The sequence below is a fragment of the Pleurodeles waltl genome, chromosome 7, assembly GCF_031143425.1.
Source record: "Pleurodeles waltl isolate 20211129_DDA chromosome 7, aPleWal1.hap1.20221129, whole genome shotgun sequence".
NCBI classification, from domain to species: Eukaryota; Metazoa; Chordata; class Amphibia; order Caudata; family Salamandridae; genus Pleurodeles; species Pleurodeles waltl.
This window is the reverse complement of record NC_090446.1, coordinates 805,114,038-805,132,796: the sequence shown is the minus strand read 5'-3', so window position 1 is coordinate 805,132,796 and position 18,759 is coordinate 805,114,038. Positions and strand designations below refer to the sequence as shown.

At 41.6% G+C, this 18,759-nt stretch overlaps 1 protein-coding gene across 1 annotated transcript in view; it reads left to right on the top strand.

The window, feature by feature from the left end:
* Nucleotides 1-18,759, top strand: part of DOCK2 (dedicator of cytokinesis 2) — a 2,133,690-nt gene that overhangs the window by 354,795 nt on the left and 1,760,136 nt on the right. The window contains exon 11 of the mRNA XM_069199340.1: nt 17,095-17,170. Within this exon, the coding sequence (XP_069055441.1) occupies nt 17,095-17,170 (76 nt within the window). The remainder of the gene's footprint in view (nt 1-17,094; nt 17,171-18,759) is intronic.

The window sequence follows — 18,759 nt, the reverse complement described above, 5'->3', positions numbered from 1 at the left end:
CACGTGTACAAATGACACAGTTGCAGCCAGTGCAGCAGCATGTTCCCATGGTACCTAGACAGCAAATTCAAATACCTCAAGCCCCAATGGAACAGCAGCAAATTAAGCTTTCTCAACAGATCACAGGTCAGAAGCTTAACCAAAGTAATAACACAGTACACCAATTCCTATTACATGGTGAGAATGGAATAAACGATGATTGGGTGAGGGAAAGTTCAGTTGAGGAGCCATGCATGCTTGCAACCTCCTTAGAAGTAGATCAGAGAGGTCCCTATGTGAAAGGAAAAGTCATGGGTCACAGACATATATTCTCTGTTGACACAGAAGCTACACGCTCTACAGTAAGATCAGTTGAAGTCCCGAACTTGCCCCTTTCAGCTAAAACAGTTCAGAATGCAGAGGTAGCAAATCAGTACTTGACCAACCTGATTACAGAACCAATTCAGGTTAAAATTGGCAACTTTCAGGGAGTGCACAAATTCGTAGTCTGTGATTCAAATCCAGTATCCCTACTGGGAAGAGACTTGCTGTGTAAATCGAAATGCTTGATTACTTGTTCAAACGATGGAATTGAGATTCATATGAATAGCGATGATGAAGATGACCAAGCCCCAGAGATAGAGTGGGAGACTACAAATGAGGATTATCCTCCGATTGATTTCTTTACTGTGTTCAGGGTGAAGGAGCTTCATGCTGATTTACAGGGAACGGTTACGGAGAAGTTGTGGAATCTGACAGGAAAAGAGATAGGTCTGATAAAGGGAGTTGAGCCAGTTAAAGTTACTGTTAAGCCGATTGCTGTTTTTCCTCAAATTACCCAGTATGACATTCCACAAGATGTCCTTATGAAGGTCGCCCAAATAATTGCAGACTTTGTAGAACAAGGGGTTTTGAAGGAAGTATTGAGCAGCCAATGTAATTCACCATAAATGGGTTTGAAAAAGCCCTATGGGAAAGTTCAAATTGTCCAGGATTTGAGAAAAGTAAATGACATTGTGGTCAAATGTTGTCCCCTGGTGTCAAATACAGCTGTGATAATGTTTCAAATTCCATGTGATGCTGAATGGTTCACTGTCATTGACTTGTCGCAAGCTTTTCTTTCTGTGCCTCTTTATGAGGACAGACAGTTTCTCTTTTGTTTCAAATTTTCAGAACAAGTTTACTGTTCGTTTCGAATTCCTCAAGGGTTTTCAGAATCACCTTCCATATTCAATCAGATCCTGAAAAATAATTTGGAGTCATTGGAATTGCCTTTGCAATCGACCGTGATACAGTACATTGATGAATTGCTGATTGTGTCCAAAATAAGGGACAAGTGCAAGTATGAAACAATTGCTTTGTTGAACCATTTGGGAAAGAATGGTCATAAAGTGTCACCACTTAAATTGCAATACTGCCAGAAAGAAGTGAAATACTTGGGTCACCATATTGAGAAATGATCGAGAAAGATATCCAGAGAAAGGGTTACAACTATATTGCAGATGAATCCCCCGACCACACAAAGATTTCAGAATGTTTCTAGGAATGGTAGGCTATTATCGCCAATGGATTCCCAATTTTTCAGTCATTTCAAGACCACTGCAAAAGCTGACTCATAAGGAAGTCTCTACTCTCCCATAGTTTTATACTAGGCTGGAATGAAAGCGTTCACTGAATTGAGAGAGAGTCTGTGCAAAGCTCTGGCTTTGGGTATGCCTGCCTACACTAAACCTTTCACATTGTTTTGTCATGAGCGTGATGCATGTTCTTTGTCTGTCTTGACGCAGGTCCATGGAAGTGTAAGCCACCCAGTAACATATTTTTACAAGGTTGTTTGCATGCAGTTGCAGCGGTTGGACAGAGCCTTACACAGTGTGAGGGCATTGTGATGGGATACCCTTTGACTATATTGGTCCCTCACTCTATTGAGATCCTGCTTACAAAAACAAAATCCCATTATTTGACTGGTGCGGGATGGACCAGATATGAAACAAGTATTCTAGGGTCACCAAATGTGTCATTGAAAAGATGTACAGTGCTGGAGCCGGCAACCTTACTTCCAAATGAGAATGCTGAAATTGAAAATTTGGAGGCTGTTGAACATGATTGTCTTGAAGTAACTGACTTGTGCACAAAACCGAGACCTGACATTAGAGATACTCGATTGGAAGAGAATGACCAAATTATCTTTGTTGATGGTACCTGTCTAGGAGACAATGCAGGGACACTGAGAGCAGAATATGCCGTATGCACAATTACTGCTATTCTGGAAGCTTTTTGGCTTTGAGGAGTGTATTCTGCCCAAGTGGTGGAACTGGAAGCCCTCACTAGAGCATGCCATGTTTCTGCTCAACTGAAAGTTACAATCTATACAGATAGTCAGTATGGATTTGAAATAGTCCGTGATTTTGGCCCGTTGTCATCACAGAGAGGTTTAATGACCTCTTCTGGTTCACCAGTGTGAAATAGTGGGAGAATTAGAGAACTGTTGCATGCTATTCAAATGCTTGAAAAGATTGCTGTGGTGAAATGCAGTGTCATTGGGAAATGGATATGTGGATGAAGTCGCAAGGTTTTGTGCATTGAACTGTATATCATTCAAAGATAAGTGGGAACTGTTACCTGAAGAAGATGAAACATGTCTAAGTTTTGCATTGCAAGTAATTGACACATTGGAGGAATTGAAAATGTTGCAGAATAATGTTGACTGGGAGGAGAAACGTTCATAGAGCAAAATGAAATGTGTGCAAAGACAAGATGAATTGTGGACTTCAGAAGAGGGTCAATTGGTTTTGCCCAATAGTCTGTTGACTCAAATGGCTAGGTTTTATCATGGTCAAGCACTTGTTTTGAGGGTTGCCATGATTTGTTTGTTCAAGCACGATTGGTACAACTCAAGGTTTAGACAGGTTGCTGAAGCAGTTTGACATCATTGCGTCCTTTGCCAGCACATGAACACAGGGGAAGGGTGTCTTATCCAGGTGACTGGTTGACACCTGTTCAGTATAAGTCAATAAGGACGCTCAATGAAGGACCACACGCCAATTATGAATACAATTTAGCTTTACTAGAATTTCCGGTAAATGTAGGCATTTAGCACATTAACAATAGTGGAATAAGAATAGCAATGAAAAGCATCTATTTATATATAAGTACACTACAAAGAGCATATATGCATATGTATAAGCAAAGAGTTCATTGACAGATATAAGTTTTGATTAACTGTATACTAAAATGCATCACACTACGATGTTCAGGAAGCAAAATATAAATGAGTTAAATACTTCAGATAAGCTTTGATTTACTGCACACCAAAATGCATGTTTCAATTACTGCAGCAGGCTCACACTACGATGTTCAGGAAGCAAAATATAAACAAGCTGAATACTTCAGGTTATAAACACAGTGGAAGCATAAATAATCAATCATAATAATAGAGCAGAGAAACAAAGGCCTTTCATCCCTGTGTGGAACTAACTTAGTCCACGAAATGCTGGGAAGCCCTCTACCGCCTGCTTGGACCTCTCTCTCCCTCAAGCATCACGGTCAGCAAAACAGGGAGGCAGTGCTGTGCCATGCCAGCTTTCACAACTCCATCTGCGAGCTTCAAGTCCCTCACCCACACTTCAGTGCTTAAATAACTCGAAGCTTGGATTCTATCTCTTTCTTACATTTTCTAGCTATGTTATCAGCACTTGGCTGTTCTGCCCTTCCCCAGCCTTTGTTTTCATTCTATCATCTCCCTGTACTCTCGTTCTCAAGGCTGAGACGGAGTCTTCTACACAAACAAGCTTGAAAATAATATCATGAACTTTTCCACATTGTTCGGGGGGTTTCAGCAGGCATCACGCTCATCTACACTGCTCAAGCTAATTAACCCTTCGCGTCACAATGTCTTCCGCACCTTTCCCTATACTGATCAAAGGGACAGTGGTGAATCTGAGCCACATTGGAAGAGCAGGAGGTCCATTCAGCAGAATGCAGATGGATTTTATTGAGATGCCTGTGTGTGGAGGTTTGAGATATGTGTTGGTGGTTGATTGTGTTTTTAGTCACTGGATTGAAGTTTACCGTACACGAAGAAATTAAAGTCTCACAGTAGCAAAACTACTGCTTAGGGAACTGATACCACATTTTGGGTTTCCGATCTCTTTAGAATCAGATAAGGGAAGTCACTTCAACAATGACGTAATTAAGGTCTACAAGTATCAAACTTTGGTTTTGCGACTCGCAAAACCGTATGTTGCATAGTGTCAATTACACTATTTGCAACTCGCAAAGGGGTCTTAAATATCCACCTCATGACTATTTATGAGTTTGGGAATGGTGGCCCTCACAGACATGGTGGCCTGCTGGAGACAGCAGACCACCATGTCTGTGACTGCTTTTAAATAAAACTGTTTTTTGTTTTTTAAATGCAGCCCGTTTTCCGTAAAGGAAAATGAGATGCATTTCAAAAACAAAAAATGGAACGTTTTCGTTGAATTTTTTCATAGCAGGCAGTGGTCCTCAGGACCATTGCCTGCTCTGAAAAAAATGTTTTTACTGACATTCACAAAAGGGAACCTTCCAGTTTGCGAATGGATTAGCACAAGTGTGACATTGGTTCTAACTGCGATTATTTTGCGACCGCATTCGCGGTCACAAAATAATCATACATGGGACTGCGAGTCGCAATTAGGAAGGGAACACCCCTTCCTAATTGCGACTCACAATCCCTTTTTGTGATTCGGTAAATAGTTTACCGAATCGCAAAAATGGTTTGGTACATATCAAAGTGCATTTTGCACGTCGCAAACGGCCTGATTCGCCGTTTGCGACGTGCAAAATGTCACGCACATGTGGCCCTAAATTACTGTGTGCAGCACTGAACATTGAGCAGAAGTTTTACTGTAGTTACCGTCCTGAAGCATCAGGACTGGTGGAACAAATTAATGGTACCTTGAAGTCAAGAGTTGCAAAGATGTGTGCATCCACGAATCTGAAATGGGCCGACGCACTGCCTTTAGTTCTCATGACAATGAAAAACACACCCGACAAGAAGACAGGATTGTCACTGCATGAGATCCTTATGGGCCGAGCCATGAGATTGCCAGCTGTGCCTGCAAATGCACTTGTCAACATTACAGATGATATGGTGTTGGACCACTGCAAAGATCTGGCTGTTGTGGTTCGCTCTTTCTTTCAGCAGGTGGAAGCCGCCACACTGCCTCCGATCCATGACCCAAGGCACAACCTGAGAGCCTTGACTGGGTTGTGGTCCCAAAGCACGTGAGGAAAATGAGTTTGGAGCCTCATTAGAAAGGACCTTTCCAGGTATTTCTGACAACTACCGGAGCTGTAATGTGCACTAGACTTCCAAACTGGACCCATGCCAGTCACACGAAGAAAGTGATATGCCCGACTGATGAGGAAGCCGAGCTGTTCAAAGTACCAACAACAGTGAAACAAGTCTCTGGGCCAGAAGGAGAACAAAGGGGAACTGAGACCGGATCTGAGCCCATTGAGGACACTTCAGTCACTCCTGTGAGAGACGAAGGAGAAGACCTCAAGGAGGGTGACGGAGAGCCTATATCAATAGAGGCAGCAGGAATGCTTAGTCAGAGGAGGGCTTTCCCAGAAGCAGACAATTTTGAGACACAAACAGAGCAATTGCCGGACTTCTAGGGGGACGGAGTTGATGTGGATCAAAGTCACTGTGATCTGACTCCTCCTGAACCGGTTGCAGGTCCATCAAGAGAAAACACCATAGAACAAGGAGATGTTTCAAGGTCAACACTGAAACGAACATTCACCAAGGGTCCACTGAAAGGAGATAAGTGTCCGGAGTCACAAGCACTGAGAAAGGAAGAAGTTGTTGAAACAACAATTAACGAAGAAGTGGATACATCAAGGAGAGATGATCTAAGTGAAGGAGAATTGAATGGTGATCGAAAGTTGAAAAGAAAGAGAATAGCAAGTCAAAGATGATGATCGAAAGTTGAAAAGAAAGAGAATAGCAAGTCAAAGATATGCAGGTCCTGAATGGGCGAATGCAACTACAAGTGAATGGCAGAAAGAATTTTGGTCTTTTTCTTTTGATAGAGACATTCCAGGTCAATATTTTGGAACTTGAAGGAAGCTGATGAACTGAACAGTTGAAACAATCTGAGAAACGTTTTTGAGGAAGAGACTGTTGACCAGAAAAGACTTTGATAACCTGATTTGACTTTTTGAAACCTGATTTTTATAAGCTGCTTACCGATTTTGACAAGGGATCCTGGAAAAAAGACTAAAAGCTGTAAATAACTGCAGAAAGAAAACATTTTTTGTTTTTGGTTTTGCTTCAGTTTTTCTAAATTTCTCTTCCGCTTTCTGATTCTTTACAGATCATGAGTAACATTAGCCAGCAGGGTAGGAAAAATAGGTGCTGTAAATATATGAGTATTGGTTTGGCGACTGTATGTGGGATATTGTTTGTGATATTGATTTTGAGAATGTCTGTTCTTGATAAGAGTGAAGCCAGCCATACTTCTGCTTTTGAGACAACTACTGAACTAACAGCAATAGAGAAGTTTAGGTTAGATGAAAAGTATTTGCATGAGGGTACTAATGCACAAGGAGAACTTTCTTCTAATGTTTTCTGTCGCTTATTGAGTGAGTATGTTGAGACAATGGATACGAAGAATTATGTGTATGCTGATTCCTTTACCAGTCGAAGAAGGAGTTACCTATCATAGTTTGTCACTAACATACGGGATAAGTTGAAGTGTGTTACTAAGAAGATTCTATAACCAGGAGTACATTCAGTATTTCTACTCCAATTGTGATATGGTGTTTTCATTTGTCCCTATAATTAGGTGTTTTAGTAGAGTAGCTAAGGATAATGACATAGTATTAGAGGGTTCTTTGAACCTACAATAACATTTGGCACAGCTTATGCTCACAGGAAGAATCTGACATGCTTGCTTACACCTTTAGAGAAGAGATTCTTAGATAACACAGATGACAGGAGAAAGGCATTGAAGGAGATGTTAGAAAAAGACTTAGAGAAAAGGCCTTACAAGAATGATTATGCTTATAGTACTATTAGAACACAAGGGAAAAGAGCTGTAGATGTGCAACATGTAGGGAAACTTTGTATATATTAGCCTAAATCATGCACTGACCGTTCTATTTGTGGGAACGAGTGGATGTAGACATGTTTTTTTGTTTCAGAGTAAATGGACATTTATGCTGAATGGACAGAATCTGGCAATTACTTGGATATATTACATCTGTGGTCCTAATGCCTATTACCGTCTTCTAAGAGGATGGTATGGGACATGTTATTTGGGAATAATTTTCCCAAAGATTTTTCAAATGGATGACTTAAAGAAGTTTCCAAAAGTGACAGAATTACATCATATGAGTCAGAGGAGAGAGTCTCCTTCTAATATAGTGGGAGAAATATTTGGAGAAATGATTCCTTCAGTGGGAGTTGTTCTGAATTTGATAAAGATTCAAAAGTTGTCTACTATTATGGATAACATGCTGACAAGTTTTTCGTGAGCCAGACTTCTGATAGACACTGAATTAGCTGCTGAAAGAGCAATGACTCTTCAGAATTGTCTTGCTTTAAACATTCTTTTAGCAAAGGATGGCGGAGTTTGTAGAATGCTTAATTCTAGGCATTGTTGTTCCTTCATTCCTGATAATAGTAAAGAAATTAGAGGCTTACTTACTAACCTGACTAATGAAAGTGCTGATTTGAAAGAATTGAAAGAACAAGGTGTTTGGGAAAGGGTTAGCAAAGGTTTTGCTTCAGTGGGAAATTGGCTTGGCAACATTGGGAAGGGAATCTTATTGAAAATAATACAGGGGATATTGAGTGTCATGGTTTGCCTAATTGGAATATGGGGGATATGTAAATTGTGTAAAAGAATACCATTGAAAAGGTCAAAGAATAATCAGAGGAGGGAAAAGAAGAAATAGGAAACATTTTTAGGGAAAATTCGAAAAGGGAACAAAAGTACGAAGGTATTGAAAGGACAGAATTGTAGCTGAAGCTAAATTTTGTATGTGATAGTTTAGTGTGATGACATATTTAGTTATCAGAGGAGGGATTGCTGAAGCAGGTGTTTTAATAAAAATATTAATGAGTATTCAAATATTATGAGTAATGGATTTGTGTGGAAAATGTAATAGAGAGAAAAATAATGCACACATTTGAAAATGTGATCACAATGAGTGTGCGCCAATGTTCACGAAACATACTTATCAATGACTTATTAATATGAAATATGGAGCTTTTATTTCATTAATAGAGCAATACATCATTTTTAGGGTTACTCATTATTATGTATTAGCTTTATTACTTGTAGGTCTTAAAATAGCAGAGGTCTTGGCCTATCTGCACGACTTCATGCCAAGCTGTATTTCTTAAACGTTTAATAAAATGGCTGTTCAGAGAATTAAACTGTGATTTTCCACTGGACTGTCTAAATGTGCTTGTAGCTAAAAGTCTTTCTCATGAGAACTGATTGCTAGAAGATTCTGTTCTTGCTAAATGTAACATTATGAGTGTAATGTGTGTAAGACTGACTTTCTCAGGAGAAGAACAATGGAGACACTGACTGGAGTATAAGCTGCAACAATATTGTTACCTTACAAGCGGGATGATGAGGACATTACAAGAAAAGCCAATCACCGACATGTGAACAGTGTAGTTGTCGAAATCATAGATTTGAAGTTTTCGTTTTATTGGACAGAGTGTAAATATGCGATCCCTTGTCCAATAGGGACTTGGGAACTAGTTTTAGGGAATCTAACTTAGCCGGACTGCACCAAGGAAAGACAAGCCATTTGCCCATTTTCTTTCTGGCCGAAAGGTCGTTACTTTCTTGAGCGTCTTGAAAAGAGATATGCTTAACTTTACTGCTTAAAGACTTTGCATTTTCTGAACTTTGATGCTGAATCCTGATGCCTTTTTGACCAAACTGATATCCTGATGATGAAGACTATCTTAGCTTGCCGATCTACTTGAGGAGAGGTATATTACTACTGATGTGTTTCTTAAGACTGTTTCGCTTTTTGTTTCAAGGTACCAACCTCACTATTTTGATAGAGCTATAGTTAGATGTTTTCCAAATTTGTGTTTACTAAATTGTTTTGCATGAAGCCCAACATGATAATGCTAATCTGGTGTTAGATAAGGATCCTCACTAATGAAAGTCTGCTATAGGGAATAACGTTTGATGTCTTTTCTTTGCTAAATCTAAATGTATGTGATAGTTTGCGCAATTGTTTTTATTATTAATTTGCACTGTAACTTTAGAAAGTGTAGTGGCTCAAGCTTTTATTAGATTACGCTTCTTTTGTTGGTTTGGACAGCCAGTGTTGTTTCTGTATGTGTATCATTTGATTTTGAGGTTATCTTATGTGACATTAGCATTGTTAATATAGGGAAATAAATATTCCAACTTTTACTAAAAGTGTGGGTATTCATGACTGAAAGGTCATGGTGTGTGGCAATTACTAACTCAAATCGATTATTGATTATCATTGATTATTGATGTTACAGCTTAATTATTGATTATTGATCTGCATGTACTGGAGTTATGGTGGGAACATCTTAATTGCGAGTCGACCTGTTTGTGTCACCTTGTAAGTTTACATATTAAGGTCAGACGCGCTACCAGTCCTTTTGGCAACGTCGACTACGATTCCCTCTAAAAGGGGCACAGCATCACCAAGGCTATCAAGACGGGATATTTACATTGCTCTGACGATGTCATAGTCAATGCCACCGTCATCGAGGATCAAGATTACAAAAATCATCAAAACCTCATTACTTCCCTGATTCCAAGCCACTTACTGGACATTGAAAGACCAGCTCACAGCCCCTACAAGCTTCACGTTAAATGCCAGGACTAAGGTGATGACTTCTGGGAAGAAAGGCAGGACTATTATCCTCCTCCTGCTTAAAGGAATTCTTAGCACTTCAGATACTACCATGATCCTCCACCTAGACAGGATGACCTCCCAATGCCAAGGTCCTTGATCCAGGATCTTCAGGCTATGCTTTCTGACTACAGGAAACGTTTCCCACAACCTCCTATAAGAACAAGTGGCACCACCACAACCAGTATCTCCGACTACACCACTCCCAGATTGACGCCTGCTTCCCATAAAGCAGCACCACCGATGGATGATCAGTCGTCCTCAGATGACGACAGAGAGGCTATGTCATGCGCACACCATCACCATCCCCTCAACAACCTGTCAATTCACTTCCAGAGGACAGTCTTTCGTGACTTAATGGAAAGAGAAGCATCCATGTTCCACCTCCCAAAGCAGTCCAGCTGCTTCCTTTATTATATGAAAGAACAAACAAGAAAGTCAGCCCAGGCTATGCCCATCATCGACTTCATCTGACAAAAGGGTATCAAAATAATGAAGAGCCCTTTTCACACTATCCTGCCTTGTTGTGTAGCCATTTAGTTATAGCTCCATGCACATTATTTTAACATACTAGGCCCGCTGCTGTACACTTTAACCTAGATATATTTTATTCGGCTTCGCTTTATTATTATTGTTTGACTTTGCATCCTTGGCGTTGTCTCCCTTAACTTTTTGTCTCTCTTTCCCAGGTTGTTGACTTGTGCTGGACTCTGATTTTGCTGTTTTTGCTACTCTGGGCACTGCTAACCAGTGCTCAAGTGCAAGTGCTCATATATAAAATGTGTATGTAATTGGCTTATCCATGATTGGCATATTTGATGTATTAGTAAGTCCCTAGTACAGTGCACTAGAGGAGCCCATGGCCTGTAAATCAAATGCTACTAGTGGGCCTGCAGCACCGGTTGTGCCACCCACCTAGGTAGCTTTGTAATCATGTCTCAGACCTGCCACTGTAGTGTCTGTGTGTGCAGTTTTAACTGTAAATTCGACTTGGCAAGTGTACCCACCTGCCAGGCCTAAACCTTCCCTTTTCTTACATGTAAGACACCCCTAAGGTATGCCCTAGATAGCCCCAAGGGCAGGGTGCAGTGTACGGTTAAGGTAGGACACATAGTAATGTGTTTTATATGTCCTGACAGTGAAATATTGCTAAATTCATTTTTCACTGTTGCAAGGCCTGTCCCTCTCATAGGTTAACATCGAGGCTACCTTTAAATCTAATTAAAGTGTAGATTCCCTTTGGGAGCAGATGGACATGTGGAGTTTTGGATCTCTGAGCTCACAATTTAAAAATACATCTTTTAGGAAAGTTGAGTTTAAGATTGTCTGTTTGAAAATACCGATTTTAGAAAGTGAACATTTTCTTGCTTATACCATTTCTGTGACTCTGCCTGTTTGTGGATTCTCTGTCTGGGTCAGTTTGACAGCTGCGCTGGTTGCACCTCACACTAGACAGTGACACAAAGGGAGCTGGGGTGTAGTCTGCATTTCCTGATGAACCATCTGTGCTAGGAGGGAGGGGAGGAGTGGTCACTCACACCTGAAAGGGCTATGCCTGCCCTCACACAATGCAGTCTCCAACCCCCTGGTGAGTGTCTGGGGCCTGGCCTGGGCAAGGCAGGATTTCACATTCAAAAGAGACTTTACTTTGAAGTAGGCCTACTTCAAGAGAGAAATTTGGTATAAGAAGGGCACCAAAAACCACAGACTTTAGAACACTTCTGGAAACCAAGAGGAACCTATGCCTGGAGAAGAGCTGAAGAGCTGAGGAAGAAGAGCTGACCTGCCTGTGACTGTGCTTTCTGGAGCTATCCTCCAGTTGCTGCTTCTGCCAGAGTAAGAGGGCAAAGACTTGACTTTGTGCGCCTTCCATCTTGTGAAGATCTCCAAGGGCTTGATTTAGAGCTTGCCTCCTATTGTTTGAAGTCTCAGGGACAGCAAAGACTTCTCTCTGCCAGCACCTGGAGTCTCATCCAGTTCCTGGCACACAGAAAGGAGAAGCTCGCAGCCTAAGAGGAAGAAATCCACGCACAGAATGCCATGCGGGGAAAAGATCGACGCGACTCTGATCTGCGGCTGAAAAATCAACGCGCCACCGGCTTCGTGGCTGAAAATCAATGCTCGTCTGCAACGCGACCGAAGAATCGATGCATGGAGCTGGAGAAACGACACGCAGCATCGCTGACGGAGACTGGTGAGATTGCAACCTGCGCTGTGTGGTTTTCGGATCATCGTGCTGCTGGATTTCCAACGCAAGTACCGCTGGGCGTGTAAAAACAACGCAAGGCCTGCCCAGACCCGAGAGTGCTGACCGGATTTACAAATTGTTCTTCTGTGGAGAGAAGAAAGGACGCGTCCGACCCGACGAAAGGAGAAACGACGTAAGGTCTCGCTTGTGAGTAAAATCAATGCATCACAAGCCCCTTTTTGATGCACACTCACCCGTGCAGGGTTATTTTTGACGCACCCCAGGTACATTTTTACGCTAACAGTGTTAGTGTGTGTTTAAAACTACATATAGATTCTTTTTGCTTTCTATTTGATAACTTGACTTGTGTATTGTGGATTTTTGTCGTTTTGGTCTTGTTTTGTTTAGATAAATACTCTCTATTTTTCAAAACCTGTGTTGTGTCATTTTGTAGTGTTTTCATTATGTTACTGTGTGTGTTGGTACAAATATTTTACACCTAGCACTCTGAAGTTTAGCCTACTGCTTGTGTCAAGCTACCAAGGGGTAAGCAGGGATTAGCTGAGGGTGATTATTTTTTACCGTGACTAGAGTGAGGGTCTTTGCTTGGACAGGGGGTAAACTGACTGCCAACCAAAGACCCCATTTCTTACAATTATTATAATAAACACTTTTACGGTCTTGTTTTATTTTCTCTCTATCTGTTTGTGCCTAGGCCAGCACTCTTTTCTTAAACAAGACATTCTTGATCACTCTGTGCTTCTTCTGTACTGGTAAGAAGTACAGGGCCCCAGAGGATTCCCCTTCGTGCCTGGTAGGACACCCCCAACCTGATTCTGTCATTTCTCAAGTGGGCTACTTAGACCTAAAAACCTCTCAACTCCAATATCTGGGCCACCGGACAAAGACAGGCACCATTTAGACAATATTGGCAAGAGGTTTTTCTACCATGTCTGCCATCACAGTTTGGACGACCAACACCTTGGCTATTCTATCAATTAATCAATCAATCAGTATACTTGTAAAGTGTGGCTAGTCACCCGCTAGGGTCTCAAGGCGCTGGGGGGCCGTAAGTGAGTGGTAGTCGAAGAAAACAGTGGATCAGGTGAAGAGCCTAGTTTTGAGGTATTTTCTAAATTGCAATAGAGTGGGAGATCTTCTGGGGTGCATGGGAAGGTAGTTTAAGTTGTTGGTGGCGTGGTGGGAGAGGGACCTTCCTCCAGCTATGGCCTTCTGGACGGGTGGGACAGCAGCAAGGGTGAGGTCGGCGGAGCGGAGTTGCCTGGTGGGCATGTAGAAGTGGATTCTCTGGTTGAGGTATTCTGGTCCGGTGTTGTGGAGGGGTTTTTATGTGTGCGTGAGATTTTTTAATGTAATTCTCTTGTCTATTGGGAGCCAGTGCAGGTCTCTCATTAGAGCAGAGGTGTGGCTGTGTTTGGTGGCATTCTTGATGAAATGGGTCGGAGGCATTCTCGATGCATTGCAGTCTTTTCCGTACCTTAGTGGTGGTTCCGGCGTAGAGTGCATTGCCGTAGTCCAAGGAGCTGCTGACGAGGGCCTGGGTGAATGTTCTTTTGGATTCAGTTGGGATCCATTTGAAGATCTTCCGGAGCATGTGCATGGTGTTGAAACAGGCAGGAGGAGACTGTGCTGACTTGACGGTTCATCAAGAGTGCTGAGTCCAGGATGAATCCGAGGTTGCTGGCGTGGTCCGTGGGGGCCAGAGCACTTCCGAGGGCCGATATGACCGGAAGTTGTGGTCAGATATCGGTTCCATCATTGACCTCCTCCCGGAAGACAAAAAAACTGAAGCCAGGAAGATCTTGCCGAAATGCGAGCGCACCTCCTGTGAGATCATTGATTGCATAATGGACATTGCCTCCACAGGCTTCCGTCAACTGGCAGGCATAGCTGTTTTAAGGTGCCATGGATGGCTTAAGATGACTTCCTTCAGACTCAAAGCCCAATCTAAAATACTAGACATGGCGTATGATGAGGACACACTGTTTGGCAAGCACATTGATGATGCTCTTTTTGCCACTAAGGTGGACACTGACACAGCCAAGTCCCTTGCAATCCTCCAGTACAGTAAGTTACCCTTACAGGGGTGCATGGGTCCAGTTCTCAACCTACAGAGGCAGCTACCAATGCTCCCAGCATACCAGTCCTATGAGCCCCAATACAGGCCAACATACCAGCAGCAGGCATACTGCTAACCACCGACAGTGGGTTTTTCTGAACAAGGCCCATGCAGAAAGCCACCACCTCAGAGTTGGGGTATCTCTAATCGCCTCCATCATTGGGAAAGCATCACCTCAGACAGATGGTTATTAGAACTAGTCACTTATGACCACACCCTTACAGAAAGACCATCAAACACAAAGGGGATCGGATCCCCCTTGTCTTCACTTATTTCACTTATTCAAAAAACTAGGCCCTCATGATGCTTGCCAGGGGAGCAATAGAGAGAGGTCTGGTTGCTCAAAAGGTAAGAGAATTCTTCTCCCATTTTTTTCCTCATTTGCAACAAATCAGGGGAATGGAGACCTATCCTAGATCTCAGGAAGCTGAACAAATTCTTCCATAAACAATCCTTTTGGATGATTTCTCTCTCTGACATCCCTCACCTACTGAACAGCAGAGATTTCATAACATCTCTAGACTAGATAGATGAATACTTCGGTATCCTCATTCGTCCCAAACACCTCACATACCTTTGTTTCACCACAGCTGGTACCCATTATTAATTCAGAGTCCTCCCATTTGGCCTCAAGTCAGACCCTTGCATACTCACCAAGTGCTTGGACCCGATAGCAGCCGTGCTCAAGGTACAAGGTCACCTGGTATTTCTCTACCTAGATGACTGGCTGCTAAAAGCTTCAACTCCAAGGCAGGCTGCCAAAGCTACAAAAGTCTGCCTGTCACTATTTCTCAAACAGGGTCTCACTGTGAATGGACGCAAGTCCTCAACTACTCCCAGTCAAGTAGTGATGTTTCAAGGACCCTACCTAGACACAACTCATAACAAAGCCTTTCTCTCCCAGAAAGATCAAAGGAGTTCAGCAGAGTTGGCTTGTGAAATATCAAGAAAAAAGTGTGTTTCAGTGAGGCTGTTCAAGTCCCTCCTGGGCATGATCTCTTCCGCAATCGACCTAATCCCATTGGCATGCCTCAAGATAAGACCATTGCAGGAAGAACTGCAACTCCAGTGGATTCAATTAAAAGGGTCCTTTTAGGACTTGATAATCATAAACCCAAGAATGATAGACACATTAAAGTGGTGGTCTCACAGACCTCATCTCTCTGAAGACCTCACATTTTTTCCATTGGTGTTCAGTTTCTTCATCACCATAGAAGCTTCCCTGTAGGGCTGGGAAAGCCACTTGCAGGACCTCCAGATCCAAGAAAAAGTGGTTGACACGACAGAAGACTATGCACATCAGCAGATTGGAATTGAACGTCATGTTTCTTACCCTGCAGTTTTTTCTCCCAATAAAAGCAGGATCCTTGGTGCTGGGTAAAAGCAATACACTTTCATAGTAAACCATATAAAATAAAATATATAAATACATATAAATATGTATAGTGATGCAGCCGTGGGACTGGTGGTGTTACATCATCTATTCCCATAATGTGCGCCTCTTTCAGTAGAGATGTTTATTAATATTACATTCAAATGCTTTTCAGACTACTGTATATTCCTACTTGATTGTCCTATCAACGTTTTCTTACTTAAAGATTTTAGATATGAATACCTACGACTTCAATGTATATCACTATACATATTTATATGTATTTATGTATTTTATTTTATATGGTTTACTATGAAAGTGTATTGCTTTTACCCACCATCGTCTAAGGATACTTCAGGTACCTACAATACAGCTAGCTATTCTGATTCAAGCATGTGAATCTATGAAAGATCCAATACTGGATAAGAAAATAGATTACTTACCTGTAACTGCAGTTATCCACTATTGGTATTTTTGATAGATTCACCTTCGACCCACCCTCCTTCCCAGAGAGGCTCCCCTTATGACGAGGGATGTTATTCCCACTTGCTCAAACATCTGAGGGATTCTGCCTCTTAGGAGGGTTCTAGATCGTACCTGCACCTGATTGGTCATTGTTAAACTTTGGCCCTTTTTGTTTTTAGGAAGGACATAGATAGGCTGTTAAACTGATGGCCTAGAGTCATTATAGCCTATGATAGTTTTACTTACTGCTTTACCATGGTAACGCAGGACTACCACTTTGGCTACGGGGAATGACTCAAGCATGTGAATTGATGAAAGATACCAATACTGCATAACTGTACTTACAGTGGGAAAAGGCCTGATGGTTACAGTCCCTCTATTTCTTTCGAATAATTTGCATCAGTCAATTAGTCATCAGTGTGTATCTTTACATTTAATCATGTCTTTGAGGCAGGGGAAGTAGTTTCTTCCTTTCAGTCAGCCGAAAATCGGTTTGCCTTTTCTTAATAACACCGGGTCTATTTCAACACACACCAATACAGATTACATGTTTGTTCAAAGGATGACTTTCAGACATAGTAATGAGCAGTGCTTAATTTGAGGTGGTGGTTGCAGGTGGGGCCACCTGCCACTCATTTTTGGGGAATTATTTTTCAATATCAGAGTTTGGCCCAGAATAAAAGAGATGTAGGTACAAAATGGGGAAAGCAGAATAAAGAGATGGAAAACAATGTATGTCAAAACAAGAAAGCAGGTAAGAAAAATAACCTCCAGGCGTGAGATAAAGGACGTGGAGGGTCTGATGGTGAACTGTCCTGCTTCTGAGCATGCAAGGCACGGTTTAGTGTAGTTTTCCGGCAATTCTACGTGGCAGCTTCGTGTCCCGATTAACAATTTTTTGCAACCAAAATTCCCTGCACCCTGCATGTGTCAATGACTTCCGTTGTGATGACATTTATAAACTAATTCTGTGAGATTGCAGTGACATTTGAAGTGAATCTTGGTTGTTTTTTCTTCTTCTCATTTTAGTGATGGATATTACAGACTTCATTAAAGGAAAAGTTGAAAGTGATGAAGAGAAACAACATTTCATTCCCTTTTGCCCGTAAGTGAAAAATGATGTTTCGCTTTTATCATAAAAATGGAAATTTGCATTGTTAAGGAATAGCCAAAGACACTGACTGCCTGCATCTAATTACATCTGATCTTAGAAAATGCAAATATATTTGAAAGCAGCAACGACTATTAAGACCACATGCTTCTCACGTTTCTGAAATCACGTCGTGCGGAATCTTCCCTCTGGACACATGAATTTTCGCAAAGCGCTGATAACAGGGTTTTTAGCTTGCTACGCTCTGTAAATGTCTTTCCACCTCATCTTGCACCTTGATATGTCTTTTTTAAAGGCAGGTCTCATGTTGTTGGATGTCACTCTGCAGTTTGTGTGCATCGAATAGGCTATTATCGATGTTCATGCCTATTTTTGTTTTTCTTTGTGAGCGAGTCCCCAGCTAGCTCGAAGTACAAAAGATGGTCTTAGACGGCCTTAAATACACTTGCACAGCTTGTATTGCATGTTTTATAGTAATCTATTTGCTTTTCCTTCAATAAAACCAAAAGAATGCAATGCAAACCGGAGCAATTTTAAATGAGTTGATAAAAGTCTGCGGGGTACAAAACAAACTGACTTGATAGTTCACTGTATTGAGGAATACAGCTCTCAGGGAATTCAAACATTAATGGCATCAGTCATGTCTTCACCATAGCAACCTTGCCATTTCGACACATCCTTTTGTGAGCACCCACGATTTTCACAGACCTGCCGCTCTTGGATTCAACATTGATTTTGGCCCACCTTCCATTTAGCAATACTATATGTACTGTAAACTCTCAAAGTCTGGGCAATGTCCGTTTTAGTGGGTACTCGCAAATACTGGTCCGAGACCAACAAAGAGTTTAGGGTCAGATGTAGCAAAGGTTTTTACCCATTCTGTGTCTATGGGAAAAAGTGTTCGTACATAAGGCCCTTATTGTATCTGTTTGCTTGCAGACCTCTACAATGTTCAGAAGTGTCTATCATGTTGCAAGGGAATGCTTACTTCTGTGACTTTAGAAAAGGCATCTTCCATTGTATTACAATTCTTGCAGTATTTTGCACAGTGTAAATATTCTCCTCGGTCCTCATTGCACTCCAGTGATGTAAGGGGTGACTCACGTCCTGTTTTTCATAGTGGGACCTTAGTGTAGCATAAACAGTGTAGCAATTTGTATTATATGAGCTACAACCATTCTGTGATGGCAATTTCTTTTCCAGGGCCATAAGGCTCTCCCCATATTTTCTGTATTGCCTAGTGCCTCATGCCATCTCCCCTGCTGCACCTAAATGGTAAGAATATGCCCGAGAAATTAATTACAAGTGCTTTATTGAGTTGCAGTAATGTCTTGGTAATTAGCGGTGAGTTTAACTTTCAAGGGGCTCAATTCTAGCATGTCGCCTATTTCTGTTATTTATGACATTAACGTGTCTCTTAGATGGAGGCAACGTAAGAGTTGGGATTTTAACAGGCCATATTCCTTTGGTAGCTCAGCAATTCACTTTTGGACGTTTGAAGATCAGCGCAATTACAATTATTCTCTTTAGAGCTCGGTTACTTACCATCAGCATTTATCTGCTGGTAACTGCCCATGAAAAAT